This window comes from Phyllosticta capitalensis (assembly GCF_038381095.1).
Source record: "Phyllosticta capitalensis strain CBS 128856 chromosome Unknown BKA78scaffold_2, whole genome shotgun sequence".
Taxonomy (NCBI): Eukaryota; Fungi; Ascomycota; class Dothideomycetes; order Botryosphaeriales; family Phyllostictaceae; genus Phyllosticta; species Phyllosticta capitalensis.
Genome location: NW_027117440.1, coordinates 2,405,168 through 2,429,346, shown reverse-complemented (window position 1 = coordinate 2,429,346; position 24,179 = coordinate 2,405,168). Strand labels below are relative to the sequence as shown.

General features: G+C 53.8%; 10 protein-coding genes and 1 non-coding gene across 11 annotated transcripts; 5 read left to right on the top strand and 6 right to left on the bottom strand.

The window, feature by feature from the left end:
* Positions 1-393: 393 nt before the first annotated feature.
* BKA78DRAFT_t49 lies at positions 394-530 on the top strand. Its single transcript has one exon. It is a non-coding gene; the product is annotated as a tRNA-OTHER (tRNA).
* A 1,423-nt stretch (positions 531-1,953) lies between these two features.
* On the bottom strand, positions 1,954-3,438 carry BKA78DRAFT_82889 (WD40-repeat-containing domain protein). The gene is made up of 5 exons (XM_066893813.1): positions 3,338-3,438; positions 3,241-3,277; positions 2,758-3,185; positions 2,401-2,681; positions 1,954-2,283 (listed from the first exon to the last, which is right to left on the bottom strand). Exons 1-5 carry the CDS (start codon positions 3,338-3,340, stop codon positions 2,100-2,102), a joined length of 933 nt encoding a protein of 310 aa, XP_066748111.1. The 5' UTR covers positions 3,341-3,438; the 3' UTR covers positions 1,954-2,099.
* Positions 3,439-3,529: 91 nt separating this feature from the next.
* BKA78DRAFT_306629 (mitochondrial 54S ribosomal protein bL32m) lies at positions 3,530-4,299 on the bottom strand. Its single transcript, XM_066887800.1, has 2 exons — positions 3,888-4,299; positions 3,530-3,839 (listed from the first exon to the last, which is right to left on the bottom strand). Exons 1-2 carry the CDS (start codon positions 4,237-4,239, stop codon positions 3,805-3,807), a joined length of 387 nt encoding a protein of 128 aa, XP_066748110.1. The 5' UTR covers positions 4,240-4,299; the 3' UTR covers positions 3,530-3,804.
* A 267-nt stretch (positions 4,300-4,566) lies between these two features.
* Positions 4,567-5,803, top strand: BKA78DRAFT_350149 (Septin-type guanine nucleotide-binding (G) domain-containing protein; the record flags this gene model as incomplete). The annotated part of the gene is made up of 4 exons (XM_066890934.1): positions 4,567-4,699; positions 4,810-5,372; positions 5,422-5,518; positions 5,571-5,803. The coding sequence occupies 4 exons, from the start codon at positions 4,567-4,569 to the stop codon at positions 5,801-5,803; spliced, it is 1,026 nt and encodes a 341-aa protein (XP_066748109.1).
* A 556-nt stretch (positions 5,804-6,359) lies between these two features.
* BKA78DRAFT_226460 (guanylate kinase) lies at positions 6,360-6,985 on the bottom strand (the record flags this gene model as incomplete). Its single annotated transcript, XM_066883686.1, has 2 exons — positions 6,360-6,823; positions 6,886-6,985. Coding segments are annotated over 2 exons (564 nt in total), but the record flags the coding sequence as incomplete, so codon positions are not given.
* A 434-nt stretch (positions 6,986-7,419) lies between these two features.
* BKA78DRAFT_306623 (uncharacterized protein) lies at positions 7,420-9,004 on the top strand. Its single transcript, XM_066887799.1, has one exon. The coding sequence runs from the start codon at positions 7,512-7,514 to the stop codon at positions 8,679-8,681; it is 1,170 nt and encodes a 389-aa protein (XP_066748107.1). The 5' UTR covers positions 7,420-7,511; the 3' UTR covers positions 8,682-9,004.
* Positions 9,005-9,526: 522 nt separating this feature from the next.
* On the top strand, positions 9,527-10,570 carry BKA78DRAFT_292807 (uncharacterized protein; the record flags this gene model as incomplete). Its single annotated transcript, XM_066886108.1, has 1 exon — positions 9,527-10,570. The coding sequence occupies one exon, from the start codon at positions 9,527-9,529 to the stop codon at positions 10,568-10,570; it is 1,044 nt and encodes a 347-aa protein (XP_066748106.1).
* A 1,384-nt stretch (positions 10,571-11,954) lies between these two features.
* BKA78DRAFT_292806 (uncharacterized protein) lies at positions 11,955-12,944 on the top strand (the record flags this gene model as incomplete). Its single annotated transcript, XM_066886107.1, has 1 exon — positions 11,955-12,944. One exon carries the CDS (start codon positions 11,955-11,957, stop codon positions 12,942-12,944), a length of 990 nt encoding a protein of 329 aa, XP_066748105.1.
* A 1,024-nt stretch (positions 12,945-13,968) lies between these two features.
* BKA78DRAFT_292805 (uncharacterized protein) lies at positions 13,969-16,220 on the bottom strand (the record flags this gene model as incomplete). Its single annotated transcript, XM_066886106.1, has 3 exons — positions 13,969-14,245; positions 14,296-15,888; positions 15,937-16,220. 3 exons carry the CDS (start codon positions 16,218-16,220, stop codon positions 13,969-13,971), a joined length of 2,154 nt encoding a protein of 717 aa, XP_066748104.1.
* Positions 16,221-18,394: 2,174 nt separating this feature from the next.
* BKA78DRAFT_365442 (IKI3 family-domain-containing protein) lies at positions 18,395-22,866 on the bottom strand (the record flags this gene model as incomplete). Its single annotated transcript, XM_066892548.1, has 6 exons — positions 18,395-19,241; positions 19,316-20,403; positions 20,452-20,948; positions 20,996-21,543; positions 21,594-21,686; positions 21,747-22,866. 6 exons carry the CDS (start codon positions 22,861-22,863, stop codon positions 18,613-18,615), a joined length of 3,972 nt encoding a protein of 1,323 aa, XP_066748103.1. The 3' UTR covers positions 18,395-18,612.
* A 58-nt stretch (positions 22,867-22,924) lies between these two features.
* On the bottom strand, positions 22,925-23,903 carry BKA78DRAFT_306610 (cytochrome c oxidase subunit VIIc). The gene is made up of 6 exons (XM_066887798.1): positions 23,738-23,903; positions 23,584-23,682; positions 23,518-23,526; positions 23,397-23,457; positions 23,312-23,344; positions 22,925-23,250 (listed from the first exon to the last, which is right to left on the bottom strand). The coding sequence occupies exons 2-6, from the start codon at positions 23,680-23,682 to the stop codon at positions 23,225-23,227; spliced, it is 228 nt and encodes a 75-aa protein (XP_066748102.1). The 5' UTR covers positions 23,738-23,903; the 3' UTR covers positions 22,925-23,224.
* Positions 23,904-24,179: the final 276 nt, after the last annotated feature.

Here is a 24,179-nt window from a genome sequence, read left to right as displayed (position 1 = left end):
GGCATTCACGCTGGGGGGTGGGAGCGCCAGAGAGGCTCGTTCCGACGGTGGAGTCGGAAAGTCGACCTTTACCGTATCCGCAGACAAGTGAGGTCGTGTCGGATACGTCGGAAAGAGTCCGCGGGGGAGGCTTGGTAGATCACTGTCAGCTAGATAGACATGTCCATAGAAATACACAGATTTTGACCTGTCCTCCCTTGCAAATGTCAATTTCATCTCTGATTGATGCAGTCTATCTTCTACTGTACCGTTGCTCTTCTCCAGCCATGCTCTTTGATGATTTAATATACCATCCACTGTCAAAGTGCTTTACCATATACAAAAGCTTCCATTTCTCTCTGCTCTTCGCCTCTAATTATAACCCAGAAACACGGACTCCTAGCCACAGGCATGTCCGTCGTGGTGCAATGGTAGCCCACCAGTCCTATCGGTCAGCATTACCAAAATGCTATGTACATGCTTTCAATTACAAGCATCGAAAAGGTTGCATGTATTGACTGGAGATCTGAGTTCGACTCTCAGCGACGGAGAGGAAACTTTTTAGACGACCAAAATTTCGCATGCGGACATTAAGAAAGTGGGGTTTGTGTTGGTTTCCCGCGTCCATGGGACATTGGTTGGCTTGCTCGATGTTTTGCGTATAATGTGATTAGTGAACGATGAATTGGCGTACTGACAGGGAGAGTGAACAGCAGCGACTGAGTGTGGTGGGCAGAGAAAAACGTAGATGAAGCGTCCGTCTGCAGTTTCAAAGGGTGAGTTAAAGCAATGGAGTTTGGAAGTCATTACTATTGTGCAGAGAAAAACTTGTTGGCAAGGAATAGAGATCCGTTCAGGACGAAGATGCAAACGATTTAGGTAAGAAAATCATTTGCCTAAAACCAATCTGGCCATCTGGCGAGAGCAAGGTCCCCAAAGAGGCAACGGGAGCAGGGTAGTAAGGGTGTTGGTCCATCTAGCTCTTTGCACAGGCAGTTAGAGGGAAAGTGCAATATACAGTTGCGTCCTTCTTAGTAACAGGAACGCCAAACACCCCAAACCCAGCTGCCCGACTGACTAAAGAAGGTGTTCGGCCAGTGACAATGTCCGGTGTTAGACTTTTTTTTTTTTTTTTTGGCGAGAAGGGCAAGAAGACAGATGGAAGGAATTAATGCGACTGGGGAGAGAGCGACGTCGACCACCTCCAGCCACCACGCAACAATCCTCGCCATGTAGTTTCCGAGCGCCAAAACCATGCGCAGTACGTCAATCAGCAACAGGAGTGGGCGGCAGGAGCTATTTCCGGCGCGTTCGAGTTCGTTCTCGCCAAAGCCTCGCAGTTTGAGGCCAGGAGCGCTGTGGTCCAATCGCCAACGCACCAGCGCAGAGAACAGGTCGACGGACGTGTGTTGCTTCATCTCCATGCCAAACCAAGCGCCAACTCAACAGCAGATTGACTGCTGCGGGGCACTGCGGGGCGGATGGCCAGGGAGCCATCAGTAGCCATTCAGGGCGGCAGGCACAGAGAGTACGAGGGCATCTCGTTCGAGGTTTACTTAGGCTCGCGGCGGCGGCAGTCGATCAGTGCTGTACGTCAGTGGGTTTTCGGAGAGGAACGAGTGCTCCTCGTTGCATTGCACAATTCACTCTGCACAGTGGTTAGTCAAAGTTCGATGCATTGTTTCAGATGCAGCTGCTGTTTTTACTCGGTGCACCTTCTGCTCGGGTCAATCTTGCTGATTTGTGCGTGTTGCGAACCCATACTTCTGGACGCGCAATCAACTGTATCTCTGGCTCATCAGGGTTCTATCTTGTTACTTTGGTCTTAGCTGAAGCTTCCCCGGTACCTTTATCTACAAACTGCCGCTTGCCACGGCGTCCTGATCTTCGGGGCGGTCCGGGAACGGTTCAATCGCGGTTGGCTGTAGGGATGCTATCCCCAATTTCTAAGAGGTGGTTGGTGGCTTCGGCAGGGGCCGAGTAATTGGTTTTGGTTAGAGTTGGACCCCCTGTTTTGGAATGTTGGGATTCTTATTTCGAGACGGCAAGCACTTCTCCCGAGCCTGATTGGATACCTTTTTCTTTTCCCCTTCTTTCCCCTGCTGCCACTTGTTGTTGAATCAGCTCCCGCTGGCTTCGCGGTAGAAGGAGATGCTCTTCCCGGCACCGGCAACGGCAAACTTTTCTGAACCTTGGGTCTTGGGCAGCCACTTGACGGTCCAGAGTGTCTTATCAGATTCCGAGTGCGTGGCGACACAAGTCCGAGCTTCAATAGACCAGACCTTGGCTTTGCCATCAAAGGAACTACAACGCCAAAAGTCAGTCAATTCCTCAAGCCAGGTGAAGATCCAAAGAGGGCAAAGAAGATTGACATGAGAGGAGAGTTCCGCTTGGGCATGATCGAGAGAGCCAAGTACTCACCCGCTCAACAAGTACTCGCCCGTTGCACTCCAGTCCAAGCTCATGACCCAAGCCGCGTGGCCCGAGAGAATCGCAATTTGCTCCCCGGATGAGACGTCGTAAATAGCAATTGTTTTGGCATCTCCACCCGCAGCGAGCAGCTTGCAACCCGGAGAGAAAGCCAAAGTTCGTATAGGCTTGATGAGACCGGGCAACGAGTGTACGAGTTTTCCCGTGTCGTTGTTGAAAATGTACACGCTGCCGTTCTCGTGGCCGGACGCGGTGAAGCGGCCGTCAAGGCTCTGTTATGGTCTGTCAGTGCTTCTACTCAAAGAGCCTCTGACTCTGCTCCACGGCGTGTGGTTCGGGGGAGCTTACCAGATGGATGCTCAAGCCAAAGCTACCCTTCGTTTCGTACTCCCTGATTTTCTCCTTTGACGTGGTCTCCCACACATTGATTCTGCCATCGTGTGTCGTACTCGCCAAGTATCTGCCGTCTTCACTGAGAGAGATTGCCCAGGCCTCGCCCGCCTTGTTGCCGTCTGTTATGTTGCCCTCCTCTTGCCAGGTTCCGTCCTCAGCGACACTCCAGAGCTTGATCTCTCCCCCAAAGCCAGCGCTAGCAGCCTTTGAGCCATTTGCTGATGTGACCAAGTGATGACATCCGAGTTTGTGGGCGCCGTTCAGGGTTTGGACGAGCGGAAATTCGGGATTCGTGGTGTCGAAAACGCGGATGTGAGAAGAGCCTGACGCAGAGAGAAGGCTGGACTTGGTTGGCGCAACGGCGAAGATGTCCGTTGGGTGAGCTGCTTCATTGTCAGAATTTTGCGTGTGTAGTTGTAGCGGACCGGGAGTGGTTACCATGTTCAATGGTGTGGAGGGTCAGGTATTGTTTCGACTGCGCCAAGGTTAGGTTTCAAGATTCTCAAATCGCTTGAAGAGTCCGATGAGATTGTACCATTTTCAAAGAGCCTCACCGCTGCAATCAGCTGTATCCGTGGAGAGGCACTGCGACGGCTGCGGTATTGGTGTGTGGTTGTGTAAGATCGCGGTGCGCGGGTGGACGCGTCTGAGGCAGAGGTAACGATGTCATAGCGGGGAGGAAACTAGCTGCACATCACTTGCGGAGCACAGACTGATTGTTTGACATGCTCTCACGTCCTAGGAATCTTTGATAGCTGCAATAGCTCATGGAACAGTCATCTAGACTCTCCAATTGCCCAATTGCTCATTGTCTAAAATTTTATTGCTTTTCAAGACTTGGTTTCTCATGAACCCCTCAATATTCATACAGATCCGCAGAGGTATCCCAAAAACAATTGTTATGCCGTGAGCGCCGTCAATGCCATCATCCCTTGAAATTTATGCACATCGGAAGATGTAATCCTCAAAAAACTCCCCTCGTCCTGCCTGCAGTGTTTGAAACTATGCGGTCTTGTCCTTGAGCCACTTTTGGATTGCTGTCGACTTGTCAGAATAGCCATTGATTGACGGAATATCCAACAAACATTTTACGCAAAACGGGCACAGAATGTGCGCTCTCTTGGGCCTGCCACACCCAGGGCACTTGACAATCTCGGTGACGTCCTTGAGACCCTTGTTGGCGTATTGCCTAATACGTTTCTTCATGTGTGACGTCTTCTTCTTGGGGACAGCGCGCAGGATGGACTCCCAGATATCGGACAGTACGCCGGAGACGCTTCCTATGGCGGCGACTGCTGAAGCGGGAAGGCGAATTGATGGTGGCAGGAGCGGCTGTTGCATGCGACGGAGCATTGGCGAGAGCATCGTGGCCGGCGCGCTCAGTCTGGGGAGAATGGAGGCCATGGGGCCAGCGCCGAGAGAACGGAGGGCAGCCATGGGTGCGCCGGGAGAGCTGTTGACGACGAGAGGAACTTTTGGCGTGGTGTTGAGTTGAAGGCAGAGCAGCAGTCGGAAAATGGCACCTTCCCCGTGCGGGATTGGCGGCTCCGCGCATCCCTACCACCCGAGCGAGCGCGACCGACCGCCCCCTTTCCCATTCTCCATCTCGTCCACGCTATCCACGTCCCTGACCCGCGCCTCTACCTCTGCTCCCACTCTACACGGTCCTCTCGACCTCCAATTCCTCTCGATCCATCCGTCGCTCGTTAACTCTCCTTCTCTCAACCTCTTTGCGCCCTCTCCCGGACGCTCCACGTCGTCAAGATGGCTGCCGCTCCCGCTACCGCTCAGGCCGCGACCGTCTTCCCCAAGAGCCATGTCGGTTTCGACAGCATCACCCAGCAGATTGAGAAGAAGCTGTTGAAGCGTGGCTTCCAGTTCAACGTCATCTGTGTCGGTATGTTACCCCATCTCGACCAGCCACCATGCGACTCTGCGCATCGGTAGCTCCCGGGCCGCGTAGCTTGCCAACCCCGAAGACCCAACGCGACTAACAGCAGATATCAGGACAAACTGGATTGGGCAAGTCCACTTTGATCAACACCATCTTCGCCTCCCACCTCATGGACAGCAAGGGTCGCATGAGCCCCGAGGAACCCATTCGCAGCACCACTGAGATCCAAAGCGTCTCGCACGTTATCGAGGAGAACGGCGTTCGTCTGCGCCTCAACATTGTTGACACTCCTGGCTACGGCGACCTGATCAACAACGACCGCTGCTGGGACCCCATCGTCAAGTACATCAAGGACCAGCACTCTGCCTACCTGCGCAAGGAATTGACTGCGCAGCGTGAGGGCTACCTCCAGGACACCAGGATCCACTGCTGCCTCTTCTTCATCCAGCCCTCTGGACACGGACTCAAGCCCATCGACATTGTCGTCCTGAAGAAGCTCAGCGAGTACGTTAACGTCGTGCCCGTCATCGCCAAGAGTGATTCCTTGACGCTTGAGGAGCGCGCCGAGTTCAAGGCCAGGATCAAGGAGGAGTTTGCTTTCCACAACCTGCGGATGTACCCTTACGACAACGTAGAGCACGACCATGACGAGGTCGCGCTGAACGCAGTGATCAAGGTAGGAAAATTCGGCCTATTTTCGTTGGATCAAATCTAACGATGCGCAGGAGCAAGTTCCCTTTGCCGTCGTTGGTTCCGAGAAGAACATTGTTGTTGGAGGTCAGCAAGTGCGTGGCCGCCAGAACCGCTGGGGAGTCATCAATGGTAGGTTTATCAAAGATGTACAGGGTACATGGAAATGCTAATTCCTGGATAGTCGAGGACGAAACCCACTGCGAATTTGTTGCGCTACGCAACTTCCTTACCCGCACCCACCTCCAAGATCTGATCGAGACGACTTCCTTCATCCACTACGAATCTTTCCGCGCAAAGCAACTGCTTGCTCTCAGGGAGGGCGGTGGCTACAGCGGCGGCTCGAGGCCCATCTCTCCCTCTGCCGACCGCGAGCTCAGCCGGAGTTCGCAGAGAATGACGATGAACGGCTACTAGAGGATGTTTGCCAAGCCCTCGCTGGAATTTGTCGTCGATCCGGAGCAGAGGAAATGAACCTCCTCTGGGTCCCTTTTGGGGATGGGAAAGCTAGAAGAGCATGATTGATACCAAACACGCAGGCCAGCCGGGCCGCCTTTGCTTTTTGATTGTTTCCATTCAAAGCATTCGGAGGTGCACTTGGGGATGGGGGGTGGTAATTCTCCGTTGTCGAGCATCACTTGACCTTTTGTCCCTTTTTCTTACTTTCTACTTGCAGCGGTTTTTGAGGTTCTCTACACTTTAACTAGTATTTTCTTGTGTCTTTCGAAGCGGCGGAGCGAATCTTGCGGCAAAAAAGCAGCTGGGGCGTTTTTCAGCTGCGGGTATGTAGTAATCTTTTGAAAGCTGAAGTCCATGTTTAGTGTTCCGCTTGAACATATGCACCTGGCCAAGTCAAGCCCTATACACCTGGCACCTCCCAATGCCGTTCTCCAGGTTCCTCTATTCTACAATTGGACCATCTTGATCTCTGCCATGCCGGGCCGCTCCCTTTACATCATGCGTGCTTCTGAGCTTCCTCACCAACGATCCAGTCCCTGACCTCCTTGTATGCCGTCTCCAAATCATCATTTACAACAATCTTCTCGTGGATGCCGCCAGTCTTGGCAAACTCCATCTCGACCTTGGCCTGCGTCAAACGCTTCTGCAGGCTATCCTCGGTCTCGGTGCCCCTGCCCCTCAAGCGCTTCTCGAGCTCCTCCAAGTTGGGCGGGCTCAGAAAGAGGAAGCGCGGCCGCTGCGGCAGGTGGGGGTTGTTTGCGACCTGCTTGACACCCTCCATCTCAATGTCGAGGATGCAGACGCGGTTCTGCTTGGCGATGTTGTCGATGGCGGCAATGGACGTGCCGTAGTAGTTTGCGCCGAAGCTCGCGTGCTCGATGAAGGCGTTGTCTTGGATCATGCGTTCGAATTCGGGGCGCGGCACAAAGTGGTATTCGCGGCCGTCGACCTCGCCGGCGCGGGGCGAGCGCGTCGTGTCTGAGTACCGTTAGGCGGATTCTTGGGGGCAAAGGAGAGGGTGAGCAATCGAAAAGACGTACGCGACACGCTGAAGCCAAAGCGGTCCGGGAACTCTGCGAACAGCTTCTTAAGAATCGTGCTCTTGCCCGAGCCACTGGGGCCCGAAATGACGATTGGGCGCGTGTCAATCTTTGCTTCCGCTGGTGCTGCCATTGTGCTTGTGGTTCTTCTGCTAGTACTGGCCGAGAGTGGAGAGGAAAGATTCTGGCGTGGAGTCGCACTCGAGAAAGGTTGCTGCGAGAGGTACTTGGATTGCCTGAGCTGTCGTGGAGCAATGCAGGGTCTAGACGTGGGGAGGAGAGAAGACAAGAGCTCGAAGGGAGATGAGCACTTGGGGAGGATTCCGCGCATCGACTGGCGGACAGGGACGGTTTGGAGTGGAGAGGAGAGCTGATTGTGGTCGTGTGCGCTCAATGTGGCCGAACCACCAGTTGTGCGATGCGGTTGCGTTGGTCCGTGCAGGGGTGTTGGGGAAGGGTCCCTGATCTTCACCTGCCATTGCCCGCTAGAGTACGAAGTACAATGTGTTTTTGAGTCCGTTTGCTTAAACACTAATTGAAACCCCCTCTCTTCAACCTCTTCTCATCCAAACCTTCCTCCTTCCTCCATTGAACACACCACCTGCCAATTCTTTCAAACAATAGCCATGGCGAAGAAAAATACCAAGTCCAAGAAATCCAAGAGCAAGCGAGCAGTAGCTCGGCCGCCAAAGGAACCGAAGCCTCTCCCGCAAGAAGCAAGCAAGCTCATGCAGCTTCCCCAAGAGCTACGCGACAAGATCTACTCCGAATTCTTCTCCCAAGTTTGGTTCGTTGACGGTCGCCGTCTAAACCGTCATGCTCCCGCCTTGCTGCGAACTTGCCGACGCATCCATTCAGAAATTGGGAAGACATGGTTGCAACATGTCATTTTCAGTTTCGGTAGTGCGGAGTCGATGCTCAACACACTTACCACGTTTTCCCCGGAAACGCTTTCTCAAGTTCGCCACGTTCGTGTAGAAAGCGATTTCCTTAGGCTTTCCCTACCGGCAAGCGGCTTGGCCTCCTACAAACTCCACGCGGTCCTTCAGCTCCTCCCGGGCCTCAAGCTTGACAGACTTGATGTGAACGCCACTCGACCCCCTCCAGTCGCGTATGACATTCTGAAACACCTGATCATGTCGAGCTCAGGATGGAAAGAACTCCACTTCTTCTCGGAGGATTCTCTCTTCCTTGGCTACAAGAACGACCCGTTCGTATATGGCTACATGGACAAAACCCTCTTTCCGCGCAGGCCTCAACCAGCAGATTGGCAGAACAGATTGGAAGCCCGCGACGGTAAGCTTTCAAAGCCTTCTGTGGCCGTTTACCGTGCGAAGACGGCGGGCGGCGCTCGAGATGGCATTCCCCTGGATCCCGACGAAGGGGTTCCACTCATCCAGAAGTTGGCAAAGGGGCAGACACTTGACGACTTCGACGAGGATTTTGACGAGTGCATCCGTGATCCGAGGGAGATAATGAAGAAGTCTTTGGTCATTGTCAAGCGGGGGAAGGGCGTCGATTACGTGCAGAGGTACGATTGCGCCGGCACGGACTACGACATAAGAGCAGAAACGGGAAAGACGAAGTGGGAAGACATCAAGAAGCTCATACTCCGCCTTGGGTATGACCGCCCCGAATTCGACGACGATTACGATGACGACGATTACGATCTGGACTTTGAGGACGACTACCTCGACGATGATGACGACGATGTGTATGGGCTCGAGGACTCTGAAAACGAATACGACGACTCCGATGATGATGATTTGCCGGCCCTTGAACCTGTTCACGTCTAGGACCTTCCGTTGCTTTGGTGCACTCTGATTCAACAAAACGGAAGGTGGGTGGAATCCGGCAATGGTGTAGGAGTCTGCTGATAGAGATGCCTGCGTAGCCCTTCGACTTTGACTACTGTAGAGGCAATCAAGTATCTCCTCGCTACAATGATGTGCTGGCCATGGGTCTCTGCAATGTGAACCAATTTTCTTCGGTAGTTCCAGACACCACTCAGGGTTGTAGCTGCTGGGAAAACGACACGAGGTTTCTATCTTGACATGAAAAGCCATGACTGCTTTGAGGAAGGTCGAGAGGCAATACAGCGCAATCAACCCCATCAAACCTAGTCAACGCGTACAGTGAATGTCCCACATTGGTGATTGCTAGGTGACTGGGCCTGCCAGCATGTCTACCTCGGCAGCCCTGGCCCCTCTATACCACTAGTCTGCCTACTTCGCGAAATTATTTCATGAGATCCTTCAACTGAGTCTCACTTTGGCTTTCTCCTTTCTTCTTCTCTTCTCCTCCCGCCTATCTGGCTACGTGAATCAAGCGAGCGATATCAGTGCCATTGATTTCTTCTGAGCGCCTCCAGCACCAAAGCATTTACCTATCTTGCCCGACCAAAGTCGATAAGCGCTGGAGTACCAGCTTGCGAGTCGGAAACAGAGCGGTGGTACCTATGGGCGGAACGAAAAACGATCCACGGATGCGTTGGTCCGTGCAGAGGGTGTTGGGGAAGGCCCTTGATCACACCTGCCATATAAATTCGAAGCAGCACTTTTGCCCCAATTCTACAAACACAACCTTCTCGAGATCTTCTCTCTCCATCCCACTTACCACCAACCAACCCTTCTTCGACGACATGGAGACCAAAAAGAAACCGAGCAAATCAAACACACCAACAAGCAAGCTAGCAAATGGGCAGTCACAACATTCCAGCTGTCTACCACAAGAAGCAAGCATGCTCATGCAACTACCACAAGAGATACGCGACATGATCTACTCTGAATTGTTCCTTTCAATTCAAATCTCATCTTCTGGACACATGGACCTCGGCACAACTCCCAATGCTCTCGCTCTGCTGCGAACTTGCCGCCGCGTACATTCTGAGGTCGGCAACACTTGGGTGGGAAAGGTCCTCTTCAAGTTCGGGAGCTCTCGGGGAATGCTCGATAAGCTTGCCAACATTCCTGCTGAGACGCTTTCTATGATTCGATACATGTTTGTGGCTGGTGATGGCCTCCGGGTTCCATTCGAAGAAGAAGAAGTGATCTTCTACCGATTGTATGAGGCTCTTGGACTTTTACCTGGTCTCAAACTTGATAGACTCATTGTGTGGGCTTGTCCGCCCTTCTGTGTGGCCTACGAAACTATCACCAAGCTCATCAATTCGGGCTCAGGATGGAAGGAGCTTCACTTCACATCGCCCTGGTCGCACTTCCTTAGCTACAAGTATATCGATGAAGAACCTTTCGACCATGAAGACTATCGTCGCAAACCCCAACCATCAGACTGGCAGAAGCAATTGGATGACCGCGACGGGAGTCTCTCGAGCCCGTCTGTCACCATCTACCGCGCGAAGACTGCCGATGCCAATGCGGACATACTGGATCCCGACCAACGGGCCCCCTTCGAGCAGAGATTGAAACCAGGCCAGACCGTCGAGGAATTTTCGAAGGAATTTCATGATTCTCTCCGTACAGATGATGAGTTGCTCACGAAGGCGTTGGTTGTTGTCAAGCGAGGTCATGGAGTTGACTACGAGCAGAGATATGACCCAGAAAACGTCATCAGAGATGACGTGGGCAAGAGTACTTGGCAGGAGATCAAGACATACCTGGAAACACGACACCCGGAGTTTGACCACAACCTCGAGGAAAACGAATACTATGGAGTCGTTGGTTAAAAACTGACCATCCGAAGTCCTGACGTCCACTTGGACGGAGGCTTGTCCTGGACAGCATTCAAGATCACGCCGTACCGGAAAGACTCACCCGAAAACAATCATGACGACGTCAAGTGGAAACAACAACGATATTGAGACTCGCCGCCATTCGGGGACACGGAGAAAGGCCGGAAGTCGTCATCGAAGGAAGATTGCATTTGCAGTGCGTACTCGACGAGGATAAGGCCTGGTTCCTTCTTCCCATGAAATCACTTTCAAAATTCCAACTAACTCATCTGAAGAAGCAGCGATGGACAAGTTCGCGAAGTATGATGCCTGTGTGGCCTTTGCTCTTCTCATAGAAGTAATCAAATATGAACTTGCCACAACTATATGCCAACATGCTTCCATGACATGTGACTATCTTATCGTAGAGTTTCTAGGATACTACTGTGTCGTCGCAACAGCCAAAATCTCGAGATCCCTAAATCATGAGCAAATTCATGACCGGATGGGCGCAAAAGTATCAGCGCGCGAGGAAGACACATCCAAGCATAAAACAGGTGCGATCCATATGGCCAGCAATGCGCTGAAATACAGTTGTTGAAATAAAATAATCCATCCAAAACAAGACGGTGGCTTTGATACTTACTTGTGAGTACCGTCAAAAAACCGGAAGGAGGAACATTCTAATTGTTTTGTAGCCAATCCCAATTCCATCTTTCGAGCACGATTAAGCCCCGAAGACTGTTGGTGGAGAACCTCCTCGATTTATGCGCTGTCAATTGGAGATGGAAGACGGGCGGACTGTCGCATTGATGGACGATTGCACTGTTAACGACGGCGGGTCCGAAAAGGGGAAATGGCAATTGGCAACCAACTCTAGAGCCGTGGTGTGTGAGGTGGTGCAGGACTTGCTCGAATGCTTCCGACATACCTAGAGCTAGCTCTCTAATCTTCTCAAGGAAGGTCAGACGGTCAAGTCTTTGGGGGACAAGAATGAGATGACTCCCCGTTTGAGATCAATCCCTTAAAAACAAACACATCCCGCGGGACTTTGATAAAAAAAAATTTGGCACAGGGTGACGAACGAGTCTGATACCTCTTAGTCTTTTTGTGATTGATGCAGCTTTTAATGTTGCTGGCACCAAGCATTTACCTGTTTTTCCCAGCAAAAGTTAGTAAATGCTAAGATACTTCATCAAAGTACACCACAGGTGCGATACAGACGGGTGGTAATGGGCGGAACAGAAAACGATGCGGTTGCGTTGGTCCGTGCAGAGGGTGTTGGGGGCGGTAGAGTACTACCCTGAGTCCCGACCCTACTTCGAACCAACATCGTTTCGTCCTTCTTACCACTTCCTCCGCTCAACACAACAAAGGTCAATCCTTTTCAGTCACAATCATGGCGAACAAGGCCACGACCGAGCCAGCAGCCGGTCAACCAGCAAAGGAAGTGAGCTGGCACCCGCAAGAAGCAAGCATGCTCATGCAACTTCCCCAAGAGCTCCGCAATCAGATCTACTCCGAACTCTTCCACTCAACTCAAATGACGCATGTATCACGGCGGTCCATTGATCCATCATCTCACCTCGCGTTGTTGCGAACTTGCAAACGCATACACGCCGAGGTCGGCGACTCGTGGTTGAAGCAGGTCGAGTTCAGATTCGATGATTCGGAAGCAATGCTGGACACGCTCGCAAACATCCCCGCGGAGAAACTGGCTCTGATCCGACATGTGCGTGTTGCTTCCAAGGCTCTCAGAATCTTGGTCGCAGATGAAGGCAAGCAGTATCTACTCCATGCGGCTCTTCAACTCCTCCCTGGCCTTCGGCTCGACAGGCTTACCGTGGTGGCTGGGGATATGATGGTCGAAATGGAGTACAAAACTCTGGATTTCCTCATCAAGTACAGTGATGGATGGAAAGAGCTTGATTTCCTGTCTCCTGATTCGAGATTACTCGGCTACAGACACGCACCAGTGACTGGCCGTTTCCGATATTTGCGCAAGCCGCAACCATGCAGCTGGCAGAAGCAATTGGAGGATCTTGACGGAAGTCACACCAACCCTTCAGTGGCTGTATATCGCGCGATGAGTGCCGGTCCTATAGGCTCCACTCTGTACCCAGGCCAACGGGTTCCCTTTGAGCAGAACTTGGCGGAAGGTCAGACACTTCAAGAGTTTGTGTACAGAGAGGATCCTACTTTCTGCTCACCGGGAGAGCTCGAGAAGGAGATGTTGGTCATTGTCAAGCGGGGCAAAGGTGTTGATTACACACAGCGGTGGGATGGTGTGAGCTTCGAGGGCGCGATAAGCGAGCACTACAAAATTGCCACTTGGCCGGAGATCGAAAGGTGCCATATTCCGGACGACGAGTGGTTTTACTGCAACTGAGCCAGAAATCTAGGCGGTTGATTCCCCCACCTTCCGAGCCTTGTGGAAATGTCTTGAGCTGGGGGTTTACTTCACCGAGTTGTGTGAAGGTTGTTCAGGCGAATCCATCCCAAACCGTTCACATCACCACCTCGACCTTTGGACCTTCCAAAACTATCAATTCGCCCGAGTAACGTAATGATATCCGCAGCTAATCTCAAAACCTCGAGCTCGCCAACTTCAAGTGCAGGCACACACGTACTCGGATATTCTGGTCCCAAGAACAAATCCAGGGAGGAGCAGCACCGTTGTTCAATCAGAATTCAAGGGTAAACATTCTCTTTCCGCGGATGAGACCTAGGTTCGATTCGAGACAGAGATGGGCAATTCAGATTTACAGCATTTGTACAGTGGTATCTTATACACAATACAGTGGCGCATTCATCATGCAACGAACGGTTAAAAAAAAAAGGACAAGAAGATGCTCAAGACGCTTGAGATGCAACGCACAGTAAACCAAACACATGAACTTTCAGATGACGACGACACAAGAGTATATCTCAAAGGGGACTCCATGGAATCCAGATGGCAAGGAGAATCGAAGAAAAGGAAAAGTTTGGAAAAGAAAGAACTCCCCCCGCTAATGAAGACTCCGACTTACTCCTCCATTCCCGCTGCTGCTGCTGCTGCTGCGCTGCGCTGCTTTGCCTGGCTAGCTAGTAGGTAGGTGCTGTTGGAAAAATTGCAAGCAAGCACGCAGCGGGAGGATACCGACTAGACCCGCCCAGTCAAGATGCGACAATCGTGACGACGAATGACGAAGAGTAAGGAACTTTTGGGCGTTCGCTGTACTGACTTCCTCAGGAAACCTCTTCTCTCTAATGACCATGAATCGCGCTGTACACTTCCCCTTCTGACTCTCTTCATCTCAGCCACCTCTGAACCCTCACCAGCACAAAGCTACTCTGCAACCCTCATCCGTTTATAAAAGGGGAAAAGAAAAGAAAGTAAAAAGACGCTACACCAGCCGTGCTGCTAGAGCTCCTTAAAAGTCCTTGGACGAACCCTTGCCGTTGCTGTATCCGAGATCCCATGACGGCTTGAGCTGCGACATGAGGTCGTCCTGCGTCGTGACCATCTCCTTGGGGATGCGGCTGACGCGGTACGCGCCGTTGCGCACCGCGTGCAGCTTGGCCGCCGACATGCTGCTGCCGCCGCTGCGGATCGACGCCGTGTCGCTGCCGCCCATGTCGGCTCCGCGTATGCGCGGGACGGGCGCAAAGTCGAGTGACGTGAAGGTGCCGGATTTGCGGAGAGCGTGACTGTAGAGTGTGTTAGATGTGGAAATAGTGAGGAATTGGTCAAAACTTACGGGCTGGGGAGGGCGCCAATCTCGTCAAACGAGGAGGCAAGAGGAGTGAAGGGACGGACGCTGGGCGAGTAGGGACGCTGTTCGCCCATGGGGCTCTGGGGACGACGACCAGCAGCAAGGTCGCGCATCGAGGGCGGTGGCGCAAAGTCGATGGGGTTGAAAATATGCGAGTCATCCTTCAAGGCAGCGGGAGTAGGCAGGGTGCTCAGAGCCGCGGGAGGCGGAAGAGGCTTCTTAGGGGCTGGCATGTCGTTGCGGAAGCCCATCGACGTGGCCGAAGCTCCCATGCGCATCGAACCGGGAGTTCCAGGACGGCTGCCCCAGGAGCTGCCACCGATGGAGCCGCCTGGAGGACCGTGGCCACGGAACCTGGGAGGAGCACGAGGAGGCGGCGTCATGGCACGACGAGTGACGGGTTCTGCGAATGGTGCACCGGCGACAACGAAGTGGCCCTTTTGAGGATCGAAAACGGTACCCTCCATGTATTCTTGTCCATAGTCCTCGTGTGCATCCGCGAAGCGACCCTGGGGCTCGGGCTTGGAGTCGTCAAAGTATTCCTTGTAGAAAGACCTAATCCTGTTGGCGCGTTCCTCGGGGTTCTCAGTGCCGTCCTCAGGCGCCGCCGGGGGCAGCGGGCGCAGGCTGACGGAAAGTCTGTTGCCCTTCATTCCAGAGTCCTGGACCATCAAGCTTTGACGGGGGTTCTTGACCGGGGCAGATTCTTCGACATTGAAAGTAGGGAGAGCCGGAACAGCGTTGCGTGGGGGCGTGGCTGGTGTAACCTTGAAAGGATCCTCGTAGTCGCTAGACTTGCTGATGATGCTGTCGGTGTTGTGGACGGTGGCAGTGAACGATTCCAGTCTCAGAGGAGTGGGCTTGCGAGGGGGCGGGACAGGGGGCGGTGACTTGTCCTCGACGGTGTGGTCCTCGGCAATCTGGGGCAGAGATGGTTCCTGGACAGAAGTACGCTTAGAATTCTCGGTAGGGCTGCGACGTTTCTGCTCGGTCTCGAACGGGTTGTCCCGAACCAGGTCCATGGGGTCCTCGGCGCTAGAAGGAGTCAATGGGGAGGGCGGCGGCCTGGAGTGAGTGGCCTCAGGAAACTGAATCTCGGGAATCTTGTTGTCATCAGGCGACGAAGCCGCGGACCTCATGGGGTAGTTCCTGGACATCCTCTGCGCATTCTTGAGAAGACCCATGCGGTCGGTGCCAACACTGGACTTGCTGTAGGTGGACATGTTGTCGCCCTTGGCGTCCTCCTTGATAAAAGTAACTGGGCGATAGGGATCGTAACCGTCGATGGAGCGAGACATGGACTCGAGCGAGTTGCGCGAGCTTTGGAAGCCATTGGGCATAAGGTACGGTCCGGCATCCATATCCAGCGATAGACCCCTTCCTCCAGTACGAATCTCCTTGTGGGCGTCGGCAGTCGACATCTCGGGAGCCTTTTTCGATTTTCCTCCCGACGGCGCGGGGATATCCAGACCAAAGTCGAGAGACTTGTGCTTGTCATTGAGGTCCTCCAGAGCTTGCTTCTTGACGTGTCTTCTGTGTAGGAAGATGAGGACCAGGATGGCAACAGCAATTGGAATCCTGGACATATTAGCCGAGATGTGGGATGGGAGGGGCCAAAAGTCTTACAGAGCGGCAAGGACAATGGCAGTGCTGCTGTTGACGGGCTTCTGGCAAGTGTCCGAGTCCTGGGTGGTGTGGCATGAGGAGGAATCATCGTCGCTGGAGCCACCAGAGGCGCGCCTGGTCAGGTCGATGGCCCTGGCAAAGAGAGACTTTGCGGCGGCGACAGAAGCATTTTGAGCAGGACGCGTTACGGTATCATCGACGACAGCTTGGGCGGGGTGAATGTCTGCGGCGGCGAGGGCTCTGCGGGCATGGTGGAAGCTCGAGTGGGAGCGGTGGTTGAGCATGGTGTGGACGCAGCAAGCTTGTCATGCGACTACAGCTTCATGCGGGACAGAGAGTCGGTAGACACCGGGTATTATGGATTAACAGCGTGATGGTCGTCAATTGAGGTCGTGGGCGCGGGCTCCGGGGAGGTGGAGGTATGTACAGTGACAGGCCGACGGGAGGCAGGGCGCAGGCAAATTAGACCCTTGCAAAATGAATGACTTGGGTAAGAGTGGAAGAGAGCGACGAGCGAGGATGCCGGAAGCTGGGGCAGAGGCCGACAAAGAGTGAAAGACGGCGCTCAGCAAGAGGGAGGGTGGAGGTCAGGTAGTGAATGAGGGAGAGGAGCGGCAAAGTGTGGGAGGAGGCGGAGGGGGCAAGGTGATTGGCCGCAGGGCAGGAGAGGCGAAAGTGCGGTGCATGGTTTCTGGAAATGCAGTGCTTGTGCCTCATCGCGCACAGGCGGACGATGAGATGGGCGGCTTGCGGCGACGATGTCTCTGGCGCTCTGATGTTCGGGAGTGCGAGTCCTACAACATCCTGGTCCCCGATTGTCAGGGGCACCAGAGCAGCATGCCCCATTTGGTTAGCTGCCAGGGGTCAAACGCAAAAATACACAACCTCAGCCGTCAACAAACACCACGAGAATCACCGTCACGACTCTCAATGCTTTCGTCGCTGTACGCCTGCGAGGCCAAACCCATCATCAGTACGCTGTGACTGTCTCTCCCTCCTCTCGACCCCATTTCCTCAATCTGCGAACCCCCGCCCGACGGCGCAGGGGCCGAGTGCACGTCCACAGGCCAATTTCATTTTGCGCCATCGACCAGCCGGCCACGACTTTGATTTATCCCAGGCAATTCCAGCAATTCGCGCCTCTGCGGCAGTGTGCGACGTCGTCGACCGTCGCGTGTTGGCGCTGTGCTCTGAAACCTTTGCATTTTGCACCTCCATCTGTGGACGGCCTACCCTGTGCGTCCAAGACTATTCCCGGAAGCTAGTTCCCCTATCACTGAATCCTCCAGGGGCCGCCTCATCATGAGCTTGGAGAATAAGCAACCGCCGACAAACACAAGCTCTCATGGCACTGCAACCACCCGCCGTGGCTGACAACCTCCCGTCCACTTCTTGTCAGTAGCCGCTTCAGATGAATGAGGGTGGGGGCACACCATGACTGCGTCCTATATCCATCCCACAAGACTTCGGCACCTCTCCACTTCGGGTCACTTGAGCCCAGCCTTTTGTTTCGGCAACCGCATCCAACGCTCTTTCGGCTGAGGCTGTCGACGGCCCAGATCCCTATCTCCGCCCGCCTCTGATGTCGCGGCGCGCCCCTTGGCAACGTCCACCGACTCTACCCAGTTATCATCTGACCCCCTCTTCTTCTCTTCCATCATATTCATGCCTGATGCCATCCAGGCCAGCCGCCGAGCCCGGAGCTGCTTCAAAAACCGTCCACACCAAGCGTTTCACAAATCCCCATTTTCCCAGGTACCACTCCCGCGCCGCCTGAACACTCCTGCTCCCCCTCCCCCCCAATCACATACCCAACCTTCGTATTCTGCGATATTTGACTGCGCGTTCTCGTCCTCTGGGACGCCACCCAACGGCTCACCCGCTGCTCTGCACGACATTTTCTTCTTGCTCTTTTTGATTGCGTCTTCCCCTTGCATATAGCCATGAGATGATGCAACCACCAGCTTCCTCGTGTCAGTTCGGGGAGCAACACGTTCATCTGCCTCTCGTCCAATCAGCGCGATCTAGTGCCGATGTGACGACGAAAAAGCGCGCGCTTCTCCACATCCTCCGAAGACTTTTTGCTCGGGGTGATGTTTGCCCATTGGTGTATATTTATCTTTTTTCGCTGGGATCATCCCCCCCATGTATCCTTGCTGCTTCGGTCTGCAGGGAGTTCCTGAATGTCGCTTGGCCATGCATGCCCTGCCTGCCTGAACTTCTGAAGCCGAGACACCAGGCTCCCCGCATTCGGATAATGTATACATGTATGTTTCGACGGCTGTGGAGTCTCCATAGTGATGAGGAGACCAAGCACCTAGATGATAAGTACAAAGATCTTGAGGATCGAGCTTCGCCAACCTGTGCAACGGAAGGACCAGAAGACGCAGAGTTCATATCAAAGCTCGAAGAACGAAAGCGTGAGGCCACTTTCAGACCACGTCAAGCTCAGAACACATAGACTTGAGCCCTGCTCAGATCCGAGCAGTGCCATTGTTTCTATTTCTCGTCTTTTCTGCTGTCTACTTTGCCTCCTCGACTGACGACGGACCTGCAACCCTTTTGTTCATGTGTATCCTCCCTCCAATGGACCTTTTCTCCACACATCACCACCTCCACAACCGTCACCATCACCAAAACTCGGGCAAATTCTAGACTCTCTCTCAGACTACCCGTTTACCCCACAAGCCCCAAATCCTCCCAGGCCTTGACCACGGGAACCTCCTTCCTACGCCTCTCCGCCACAATCGCATCCCAAACAACGCCATCCGCACCACCAGGCCTAGCACCCAAGCCCTCGAGCACTCCGCCCTCTTGTCCTCCTTCCGCTCCCTCCTCTGCGCCCGCGCCATCGACAGCAGCAAGTCCTTTCGCCGCGCCGCTCTCGACCTCAAAGACCTCGGCGACGCACGCCCGCGCCAGCTCCAGCACCTCGCGGATACCGCGCTGGACGGCCTCGGCGCGGCCGCGCATGCGCCGCTGCACGAGACCCTGGACCAGCCGCGCGACGTCGTCCGAGACGCTGTTGACGCGCTCGATGAGCCGCGCGATGCTGTTGACCAGGTACTCTTCCTCGTAGACAGACCCCTTTTTGCCGCGCGCCCGCTTGCGCTCTTCGCGTCGCCGGTTCTTGCTGCTGCGCCGCGTCGTGTTTGTTGCGAGAGTCGATTGCGAATTTCCCGTGTAGCGGGTCATGAACGTCATGCCAGAGGTCGAGGTCATGGATGGCGCGAGCGAGACGTTGTCGGGGATGTCGACGCCCGCGGCGTCCGGGTTGCCGCTGGCGTCTCCGGTGAAGAAGGCCACTGGAAGATAATGTCAGTATTGGTCATGGTCGTGCTCAAAGGGGGGAAGTAAGAAGAAGCAGGAGACGGCATACATGGATCCTCCCTCTTCTTCACCCTCAGTTCTCTCAAGCGCGGCACCTGTGCATTCAACTGCCCTTTGCACTCAGCCAGCAGCTCCGTCATGGCAGCAGAGCCCTCAACCAGACCCGGGTCCACGATAGACTCGACGAGCTCGCGGCGGCCCTTCAATCCCACGACACGCATCGCCTCAGCGAACTGGTAGCCCTTGCATAGCAGCCGTGCCGCGCCTTCAAGGTCATCCAGATACTCCAAGTGGACTGTTGCGGCCGCGGCAAAGTCCTTCGTCTCGGCCAGGGTGTCGGCGAGCGCCGTGGCCAGGTCGACGAGCTCTTCGTGCGCAAGCGGCACGAGGGTTGCGCATGAAAGCGACTCGCGCCACATGTTGGCTGCCCGGTAGGCTTCGGTGGCCGCCGAGTAGTCAGACAGGTACTCGAATGCAATAGCGGCCTCGCGGTACCGGTTGCGGCTGTCCAGAAATTGGGCGTACAGCTTCATGATTTCGTTGATGCGGTCCTCCTTGTACTTGTAGAGACCGATCGCCTCGCTGTACAGTTCATGCTTCTCGGCATACGTCTTGACCTCTTCAAAGACATCCATCTCATGCAAGTGCGTCAAGGCCTTGAAGCGACGGCCCAAGTTGTCGTCAATAGTAAATTGGCGACGCAGAGGCTCCATCGACTGCAAGCTCTGGAGATACGGCAGATATTCCCTTGGGTCCTTTTGGCTCTGCTGCGCAATGAGTAGCGCGACGTCGAGATTGTACAGACCAAGCGCATGATCGTAGAGCTGGTTGACATCCGCCAGGAAGCAAATGTGCTCGGCCGCCTTTTCGGCGAGGCTATCATCTTGCTCCTTGAGCTTTGCGACGACTTGGAGGCCGCCCTCGAGGTCCGGTGGCGACTTGCAAACGTTGGCTGTCACAATGTTTTGCAAATTCGTAGATGTGCGTCCTTGGAGGACTGACAAGAAGGCATCGCAGATGCGATTGACTTTGGTTGAGATTTCAAAGCCTGACGCAGAACTTTCGCCATTGGTCATCAAGTCAGCGCGTGACTTTTTGGCCGTCTCCTTATACATGGTCTGCGTCACGTCTTCGTTCCTACTCACAGGTAAGCGTCTGGGTTGAAGTCAAAGCAGGACACCTTACCTCAACTGCGAAAGGAAAAGGTCGACATGTCCGACCTTTTTCAGCTGGTCGATAAAAAGCTGCACATTCGACATGAATTGCTCCGGCGCGTGGTCATGGAGGATGTTCATATCCACTCTCTGGTTCCGGCAGGCCATGAATGCCGTCTTGTATCTCTTTTCGTTGATGCTCTTGCGAATACCTGCAACCACAAGTGCCCGAGGATAGATGGTCTCGAGGTTGCCTCGTGGCATTTGGAGCACCACTGCGTAAGACGATGGCATCACAGACACCAGGCGAGCACCTCTCTCAATCGCTCGCACGCGTTCGTCCTTTTCTGGCTCATCAGGGGGCACCTCCAGATCATGCACTGACGCCAGATGGACAAACTTGAGGAGATGTTGAGTGGTTGTGAAGACAAGATGAGCAGGAGTCACCTTGAACGATGTGCAGTTTTTTGCAAGCAGGCGGCCGTTTGCATAGAGCATGCCACTGCCTGTCAAACCAAAGGCAATGTCCTGGATACGTGAGCTAAATAAACGAATATTGGATTGTGGAGGCCAACCTCTTCATCATGGGTGACCACTTCCAAAAGCGTGGGTTTGGCCGGGACTTTGCAAATTGTCTTGCACTCCTTGCGGTTCGGCGAAACCATGGACACTGTGCCATCACGTTGGAGGATCGCGAGCTTGCTGTAGTCCACCGAGGGGACCAGCGAATGCACAGGTCCCGAAAACAGTGGCAGTTCGGCATAATCGTCCTTGCCCACCTCCTTGTGGAAGATGGCCTGACCGCCCTTTTCACCGTCGTCAAATTCGAATAGCACAAACAACTCTGACTCTCCGCGAAAGGCGACTTGTCGAGGACGAACGGAATACTCTTTGATGACGTTCCCATCAAAGTCGCCGCCTCCGTGCACCAGCCAAGGGTCAGCCGGTGACTTTGAAGCGGGATCGTAGCCAAAGATTTTGACGTCGTGTTCGAGGAGAACCGCCAAGCGAGTACTGTTTGAGTTTATCGCGACGTCGATAGGAGTCTTTTCAACGTCGAATTCATGCAGTGACATTGGCGGTGGTACGTTGGCGATGCGTAGCGGCGTGACCCGAAGAGTTTCTGCAAAACTGTTTGTTAAAGTACTTTTCATACTTGGCGAGATGACTTACGACCGTCAACGACGGCAACAGTGCCATAGTCGTTTGGCTGGGTTGTAGAGCCTCCATCAACGCAAAATGTGTATTCACAAGTAATCGAAAAGTCTGGTACGAATTAGCTTTCCTTGCCAAATGCCGGTGGCTCTTGATAAGGGGCAATGTTACCAGGAAAAGAAATCGCAAGTCGCAGTGCCTTTTCGGGATGCCACCTCGGCTCGAACGATAGGCCTGCGTCGGTTTTGCTCCGCATGACCTCTTTGAGGTAGTAGTGATAGTTACCCATGGTCCAAAGCTGCACCTCGTCCTTGAAAGAGACGGCAAGCACAGTGGAATCACTATTCCAGGCAAGGCTGATGCTCTCTTCAGGCTTTGCGCTTAGCGAAAACTCGCCATGACGGAGACCATTGCGCTCAAAGAATACGACATCAACCGTGTCTGCCTTTCGCTGGATTCCCGCAATCAGGTTGCCCGATGGTCTCCAGCTCAACGCCCCCTCAAGGAAATCCACTGGCTCGCTTACGCTATCCAGCACACCGTCTCTTGAGTAGACTCTGATCATCCTTCTCTTTCCTTCATCCACAGCGTTGACAGCCAGATAGGCACCGTCACCTCTCCACGTGATGCTTACTCTTCCATCATCGTTGGGGCTTAGCAGGCCTTCATCCACCCTTTCGGGAACCGTGGGGTCTCGAAGCGCTTTTGCTCTTTTGCCTTGAAATTGCGTCTCTTTTTTGCCCCATCCAACGGACACGTGGTTCGAGACTTTGACATCGTCTGGGGTGAAGGTGACGTTGGTCACGTTCTCAAAGTCTCTGGTCATGTAGAGTAGTGTGTTGGCGCGCGTGGTGATGGCCAGTAGTTCTTCATCCGGAGACCACGATGCAGCAGTTATGCCTGCATCGACTGAGCCGACAATTTCGATCAAATCTTCGCCGGCAAGAGGCTCCTCTCGCACAATGACAATGTCGCCTCCGGCTAGCACTAAGCATGCAGTTGCCGTGTCCGAAAAGTACTGCAGGCTGAGGACCTTGTCGCATGCTAGATCCGGGAGCGGACACGGCGCATCCCACGAGGCGATCAAGCTGTAGGCGTCAAAAGAGGCGACATTTTCGTGGCTCTCGTCATTCAAGCGTCTCAGCTCGATAACGGCGCTCGACTCGGATGGTCCCAACGTGCAAATTAGAGCATCCGAAGATGTGTCCCATGCTGTAGCAGTAATGGGCAAGGAATCTTCGCTAGGTAGGTGGCGCCGTGTGCTCCGCACGCATCTTAAGTTGCGCATCCTGGGTAAAGTGTTGTGGGAGGAGAAATTCAGTAATGGATGTCATGTTGAAGGTCGATGCCCATGCATAAATCATTGCCGGGATGGCGGCGAATCAAAATTTCGAGGTTACGCTAGTCGGCCCTGCCGAACAGTCACTGCCAAGACAAGCCTTTACTCGACATCACTTTTTCCCCCAGTATCCAAAATCACATGTCTCGCATCACATTTCGAAGCATTTGAACCGCAATCTTCAATTCATCTAGTGGCTGCTTCAAGGAAGATGGGAATTCTGTACAAGGCCGCAAACGAGCTTGCGCTCTCGCAGCGCCCAATACCTTCCCTAATAGCTTCTGTTCCGAAAGACCCTCGCGCAAATCGCTTAGAGGTTCTTCTTGAGCTGCCAGACTGATGGGAAACGATGGATCAGCCGCGAAATCCCGACGGGAGACTTGCAAACAAGGCTTACCGGCAATGCCAAAGGGCGCGAAGAATCCGACAGCTGTGACCCCAATCAGCCTTGTTCACAGAACATGATCCAGAAGATATCCTACCCATGAAGCCCCAGTAGCGCAGCCAGAAGAACTTGGTCAGAGGGTTGAAGGGAAGGTTGCTCTAGAATGGAATCAGCCGTTGTCGCAAGGGGGTGTATCGAGATGGTTTGGGGGGACGAACACGGGGACCCTGCGACTACTGTTAGCACTATACATCGCTACAACGCGTTCGACATCTTGGGCTCACCTCGGGGTAGTGGTAGGGAGAGGAGAGCCTGGCGCTCGTGGACGTGAAGGTCCTCCTCTGGATCTGGGAAGCAATGCGGAAGGCAGGGCGGGACATCATCTGGATAGGTCAGTTATTGACCGTCGGACCCGGCGCGGTAGATATTTCGACGTACTTTGGCGACGGGTGTTGGTGGGGCGGAGAGGAGAGGTTGCGCGCGATGTGACGGAATCGCAGCTGTCCGACGTCGAACGATGCGAAGTTGCTGGTGCGCACGGGCCAGTCTCGGCTTGTTGACTGCCGCTGGGACGGCACTCCCGCATCTGCCGCCAACGGTCGACATTTGACATTATTTAGGCTGGCTTGCTACATATCCTATGAGACCTCTCAATCCACTATGGTCTACTGTAGACTCACGCAATTGCATTGGGAGCATTCATGCGCATCAGCGGCAAAAATTACTTGTGGATTGGAAGCTAATGCAGTAGAATTCACCTAGCAACAATTCTGCCCATGTCTGTCTTTCTACCCTCTATCATATTATATGAACTACAGAAAGACTTAGATTAGCTCAAAACAAGTCCATTTTGCTGCATGGTTTGAATGTAGGTAGGGTA

Coding starts and splice junctions, on each gene's coding strand:
- BKA78DRAFT_306629 (XM_066887800.1), bottom strand. CDS start 4,239: ATGGCTGCCCTCCGTTCTCTCGGCGCTGGCCCCATGGCCTCCATTCTC. Junction 3,840..3,887: donor GTGCCCGTTTTGCGTAAAAT/GTTTGTTGGATA, acceptor ACAAGTCGACAG/CAATCCAAAAGTGGCTCAAG.
- BKA78DRAFT_306610 (XM_066887798.1), bottom strand. CDS start 23,682: ATGATGTCCCGCCCTGCCTTCCGCATTGCTTCCCAGATCCAGAGGAGG. Junction 23,345..23,396: donor GCGCTACTGGGGCTTCATGG/GTAGGATATCTT, acceptor TTGGGGTCACAG/CTGTCGGATTCTTCGCGCCC. Junction 23,251..23,311: donor CGCGCCCTTTGGCATTGCCG/GTAAGCCTTGTT, acceptor GTTTCCCATCAG/TCTGGCAGCTCAAGAAGAAC.
- BKA78DRAFT_306623 (XM_066887799.1), top strand. CDS start 7,512: ATGGCGAAGAAAAATACCAAGTCCAAGAAATCCAAGAGCAAGCGAGCA.
- BKA78DRAFT_82889 (XM_066893813.1), bottom strand. Junction 3,186..3,240: donor CCTCCACACCATTGAACATG/GTAACCACTCCC, acceptor ACAATGAAGCAG/CTCACCCAACGGACATCTTC. Junction 2,284..2,400: donor GGCGAGTACTTGTTGAGCGG/GTGAGTACTTGG, acceptor TTGGCGTTGTAG/TTCCTTTGATGGCAAAGCCA.